This window comes from Hypomesus transpacificus, unplaced genomic scaffold (assembly GCF_021917145.1).
Source record: "Hypomesus transpacificus isolate Combined female unplaced genomic scaffold, fHypTra1 scaffold_371, whole genome shotgun sequence".
NCBI classification, from domain to species: Eukaryota; Metazoa; Chordata; class Actinopteri; order Osmeriformes; family Osmeridae; genus Hypomesus; species Hypomesus transpacificus.
This window is the reverse complement of record NW_025813894.1, coordinates 19,521-25,419: the sequence shown is the minus strand read 5'-3', so window position 1 is coordinate 25,419 and position 5,899 is coordinate 19,521. Positions and strand designations below refer to the sequence as shown.

At 46.1% G+C, this 5,899-nt stretch overlaps 1 protein-coding gene across 3 annotated transcripts; it reads right to left on the bottom strand.

Annotated features, from left to right (window-relative positions):
• Nucleotides 1-369: 369 nt before the first annotated feature.
• On the bottom strand, nucleotides 370-5,402 carry klf4 (Kruppel-like factor 4). Of its 3 annotated transcripts, none has more exons than XM_047016431.1 (5): nucleotides 5,060-5,402; nucleotides 4,793-4,904; nucleotides 2,891-3,743; nucleotides 2,308-2,475; nucleotides 370-1,481 (listed from the first exon to the last, which is right to left on the bottom strand). In XM_047016431.1, exons 1-5 carry the CDS (start codon nucleotides 5,062-5,064, stop codon nucleotides 1,306-1,308), a joined length of 1,314 nt encoding a protein of 437 aa, XP_046872387.1. In that variant the 5' UTR covers nucleotides 5,065-5,402; the 3' UTR covers nucleotides 370-1,305. The 3 variants fall into 3 exon arrangements, with proteins under 3 accessions (XP_046872387.1, XP_046872388.1, XP_046872389.1); XM_047016432.1 differs by having other exon boundaries at nucleotides 5,118-5,402; XM_047016433.1 differs by lacking the exon at nucleotides 5,060-5,402 and adding an exon at nucleotides 4,270-4,313 and having other exon boundaries at nucleotides 4,793-4,878.
• Nucleotides 5,403-5,899: the final 497 nt, after the last annotated feature.

Here is a 5,899-nt window from a genome sequence, read left to right as displayed (position 1 = left end):
GAATTGTGTTTCAGTAATAGGATAAATGACTACATTCTACACACTTAAATTTTATAAATAAGTTTCCTCCCTCGTCCCTGTTTGGGCTACAAAGCACTCAGCCATGCTGGAAATGATGAAACTGAAGTAAAGGTGGACTGAATAAATGTTTTTTCAGGCAAAGGATGATGAACGTTTTAGAACCGGTGGTATCATTATAGGAGACATCCAGATGGGTGACATTAAGACGGGAGGATGAATGAGATAAGACTGTGGAAATCACCATGTAAAATCATCTTTACTGTGGAGAGAAGTGTCTGAAGGTATTATCCAGGACTGTAACACAGAATGGTGATGCAGAAACAAATATTCACAACAGTGGACAGAATCTAAAATCTAATTTCAAATACATTTATTTTTTTATATTGTAAAATACAAAACAATAAGAAAGCATTTTATTTACAATTGTACAAACTTAAGATTATATTACATATTTTAACTATAAACAAAAAGACTTTGTTCAGAGTTACCAATTTCTTTAAAAAAATATGAATGTCTTATATAAATTATTGCACTTTGCGACCACAGTGCATTGTAGATTGCCATCACCGTTAACATGCAGAGAATTATTTTCCTGATTTTTACGTCAAATTGTTCAATAAAAGGTCTCCATAGAAACTAAACAGACAAAATATATGGCACTTCAAACATGTTTTACCTATTCATTCAATTGATTTCTAATCTTTGGTACCTTTGAATACACCATCAATGAAAGCACCATCTTGTAACATATAAATTAATTGGTACCTGACGTCCATGGCTTTTATAGTGGTGTTATAAACGTACATTTCTAATACAGTATGTTTAACAGTGTTTTGGTTGACTGGGAAACAAACAAATGGAATGTTGCTGATAAGATTGAAGGCCTCTGAGATGATGCTAGGTGTGTGTGTTCTGTGTATCTCGTCTCCCTGAAGCTAATACAATTCCAGTCATACATTGGCACCTGGTCCTCCCAAGTTTTGTCGATACAATTACTTCCAGTTTTGGTCCCGAGAGAGGAATAAGAGGTTGCCGAGGTTACTGAAGACTGTGGTCCGATCCCCCAACACGCTGGGGGAGGAACAGCCGTCGGAGGAGGAGTCACAGGTGTCCATGATGGCGGCTCTGACTGGGCTCTCGCTGCTGTGATGAACCACACAGCTTGTCTTATAGCCTGACAGTGGCTGAAGGCAGTACGGTTTTCTCAAAACAGTTTGGTTTGTTCAGGTTCAGATCGTAAGTCTATAGCTCCCAAGTCTTTTCGTCGGCGGCTTCCGGCTCGTCTCATAAGTGCCTCTTCATGTGCAGCGCCAGGTGGTCGGAGCGAGAGAAGGCCCGGTCGCACTTCTGACACTGGAAGGGCCGATGGCCCGTGTGCTTCCTGTAGTGACGCGTCAGCTCGTCCGAACGGGCAAACTTCCAGCCGCAACCTTCCCAGTCGCAGTGATAAGGCTTCTCTCCTACGAGACACACATTCATCGACAAAACAGCAACAAAAACAGCAGTTAGGGTTTCGCCCTGAGGTTGAGACAGACAGAGCCAACTCCTGTCTTCCCACCATAGAAAGACGTTTGTCCTGTCCCGCAGTGCATAGAAAGAAAGCTGATCAGCCTGTGGCCATATTTGAACAGGGATCAGTATCAACCTGTTGTTTAAATGTCTGTTGGTGACACCTGCCAACTAGCCCGCTCTCTCTTGCTATGTGCACAGGATGACTCACTACTGTAAGTTACTGCTGGCCTAGGACCAGTAGCCTTGCGAGTCTAGAAAGGTAGCAAATGACTGGATTGAACACCTGCTTATCTACGAATGAAAGTAAATACAACCATTATAGTATTGTGTGTCATGTAGCTTGATGGAACTGACACAACCAAAGAGCACACTGTAGATGTCCTAACCATACATTGTAACAAATAAATGGATTGCCCCAGCTACAAACAAGTCTCCTTACAGTCTTCTAAATATCGTTATCAGATTCATAGACTGTGTAAAGACAATTACGGAATGTGCATGTATATTTTAAGATATTTCTACCATAAACAAACTACAAAGTTTTAACTAAACTCAATTGAAACTTGGATAGTTTTTGAGGTGCCTGTGTTCAGAGGAGACCAAGTAGTGGATGTATTGTCAAGCCAGGCAACATGTACATAAAAGACCTGCGTGTGTGTGTGTCTGTGTGCACAGTACAGGTGTGTGTGTGTCTGTCCTGTACGGACCTGTGTGTGTGCACAGTACAGGTGTGGGTGTGTGCACCCTACAGGTGTGTGTGTGTGATGTACAGACCTGTGTGTGTGCGGTGGTGAGCCTTGAGGTGAGAGCTCTTGGTGTAGGTCTTCCCACAGCCTGCGTAGTCACACGTGTGTGTGGCGATGCGCTTCCTCGGCCAGGAGCGCCGGCCGCGCTTGGGCTTGGGCTCCTCCGGCAAACACTCTGGTCCAGGGGTCATCAGTTCTGGGGGAGGAGTCAGGTGGAGTTTATTTAAATGAACCAATGAGGAAGAGGCAACACATGTCCTGTCAGATGTCACACGCACTGCCTCCCTGGCTTCTATCGTCAGCTGGAAGAACGTCTCATCTTTTTTTCATGGATCGAAAAAAAGAAAGCGGGCCCCTTCGAGCAACAACAAAAACAGGCTGCAAAATGAACCTCCATCTCAATATCTCTGAAGTATAGTTCTGTACTTCTCACACGTTCTACTGCGTCTGACTGTTTGTAGACTGTGGCCAACACGCAGCTAGGCTTGGTGAGACATATCTTCTTGATCTCTCCGACCTGATCTCTTTAACCCTCGATGGACAGCATAGTGCTTCCTAGCAGTGGGGCCTGCAGTTATGGAGTCAGAGCAGCCTTAAAGGGAGGGACTGACCTTGGTACTGCATGGACGGAGGCTGGGGGAAGGGGGCGTAGCCAGGGGATGGGTGATGGTGATACCCCGAGGTGGGCAGAGACAACTGGGGGTGGTTCAGTCCCTGGCTGGAGGGGTGCTGGAGGTCCCTGCCCAATGGGTGCTCCGTGGACAAAGGGGAGGTGGCTGGCCGGTTGCTCCCCAAGGGCCGCCCTGATGGTGAGTAGCCGTGAGGGTCCAGGAGGGGCCTAGGTCCGCCCCGAGGCTGGGAGTGTGAGTGAGAGTTCAGCCCCAGGTGGAGGTCCATGGGCTGGGTGATGGTGCAGGTGCTGGGGGTCTCGTGCTTGATCCGGGGACAGACAAAGGGCAAGTCCGTAGCCGGCGTGCCGGCGGCCTTGCTCACGCTCACGCCCACGCCCACGCCCTGGCTATAGTCCCCCATGTCCAGGGTGGTCTTCAACACAAACTTCCCTTGGAGGCTGGTGGCGGCGTGGAGATAGGCAGGGTCCAGCTCCGGCCTCATCAGCTCGGCCACGAAGCCCCCAGAGGGCGAGACGTCACTGATGTCAGGGATGGTGTAGAGGAGGTCTGGATCCTGAGGGGAGGGCAGGGGGTAGGAGGAGGAGTAAGAGCTGGGGGAGGGGGAGAGGGCCTGGGGTCCCCCCACTATGGCTTCCTGTTGTTGATGTTGTTGTTGTTGTTGTTGCTGTTGTTGTAGCATGGTGTTGGAGAGGATGAAGTCGTAGTCCAACAGGTCCAGGTCAGTTTCCGGATCTTTCTTGGCCATCATCATGGAGACCAGGTCCTGTTCGGTGCAACTGCTGCCTGTCGGAACACTCGGCCTCTTAAGATGAGCCAGCTCCTCTTTCCATCTCTGCAGGAAGGTTGACACACACACACACACATCAGTCTCAGTTATATATCCTGCAGAGGGTCCACTTCAGAATAAACATAGTTCACAAACAATAACTCTGTTTTAACTGTAAAATCCTTTATGACAACGGGACATACAAATACCTTTTTATTCAATTTCACAGAAACAGACAAAATTATTTTACAACTGTTTTCAAATGTTTATATTTTCAGACTGTCATTCTCAATTATATAACTGGAGTTTTGATGATTCCAGAATTCTCCAGAACTGAAGAAGCAGTTTCAATACTATCTATTCTGATAGGCCTACTGATAGGCTGTTCCGTGAATCCTGCTTGAAAATTTATGTCGTGTTTCTCATCCTGGGACCAGTCTTGAAGAAACATTCCTTCAGGTCCCAGTAAGACAGACAAACGGAGAAAGACATCTGAGTTGATTGTAACGATAGTGAGCAGTATCAGTGAGACCGCGAGATTCTGAGTGAGCTGATGTGAGTGTGTAGCGTGTGTCCTTGGATCAAAACATACCTGCCTAGTGCTGAATACAGATTAGCCAACAGTTCTCTGGGTCACTGAAATGGGAGATTACAATTGCTCTTTAAACAGATCAAGTGACGTTTCATATTTACTGTATGTGTCTTGTTTACTATATTTACTCTGTGTGATTCTTTCAGTTGTTGTACTGGTCACGTAATTAAAATGAGGCCTATCAATTCGAATAATTTTCTCAAATATAAAATGATTATGCCATGATCAACTGACATTGCCTAAAAAGCTAAGCTAACTGAGCTATGAATCAATGCTGGTTACTAGTGTGTAGCCATCCTACACTGTCCTCCGTCCAGCCATGCTGGAATCTGCTCGGGGCTGGGCGGGTGAACGCCCCTGAAAAGTGCGGCACTGTTAAAATAACTGTGAGCGATGATCACCTTATCTTACAGGCAGATTAATTTCCATAGAAGACCGTTATTTTGTATTTTGGTCTACTGTGAAACACAGCCTAACCTCATTCGAGTGAGATAAATAGTTGAGACAGCCTATCCATACTCACTAAATTTGCAGGACCCATGGATTTGTTCTTGACAGTCGGGCCGTTGGCAAATGTGGATATAGAAGGTAACAGGGTGCCGCTTAGAGCCATTTCAAAGTCACTTGATGGCTGCCTGCAAACAAAAATACGAAAAAATACGAAAAAATACAACAAATCCTTGTTGAAGGTAGTTCCCTCTGGATTAATATGTTTTAGATAATTCCACAAGCGCTGTCTGTCAGTGACAGTCTAATCGCTAGGATTCAAAGTGGCAGAACAGCCTCGCACCTCATCAGTGAGTATTTGGCTCTTTCTTCTTGATCAGTGTTTTCAGTAAAATACACACCGATTGTTTTTAATGGGTAGTGTAGCCTACTCTAGTATCCTTTTTGGTAGTCCTGGATGTGCGCTATAGTTCAGTCCAAGCCATGTTGATGGGCGCACCGAACGAAAGACGAGACACACACTCACGCACACCAAGCTTGGTAAGGTTGTAAGTTGATCAGGAGTGAGGCAACGTACGGGGGTTCCCTCGTCTCCCTATCCGCCCCGCTGCCATGCAGTGCCCTACTTGTACAAGGCTGAAATGACACAGAAAGGGTGAAACAGGGAATTCTAGCCAGCTACCGCTTATATCCGCCGGTGGACACGCCTTCTGGTTGCTCAGCAACAACAGCACCCTAAGGAATAACAGAAAAAAAGGCGCAGTTCTGACGCTTGCTTGCTCGCTCACGGGAGAGAGGGAGGGAATTAGCGAGAGGGAGGGAGAGAAACAGGCACGCTGTCTCTCCTCTGTTACTGTTTACCAAACAGAGCAATAGCAACAGGAGGCTCATCCACGCGGTGGCTTCACATTCATGTTAAATGTTGTGTGACAGCTTCAGATTTTGTGCATACACAAATAATCTTAATCTAAAGCAGTAAATACAGTCTATGGCCAAGGGTTCCCTGGAGTGATAGTGGCTGCCTGGAAAGTCTAGCATGACTGGGGAATACCTTTAGGCTTATCTGACATGATTGTGTGTGCCTGACTGAAAAGATTACACGCAGCCCAATTTCTTAGCTTGGTAGCTATAGGCCTTTGCAAATGTTTATGATAGCCTAGAAAAATGACAGGTTAAGCAATGA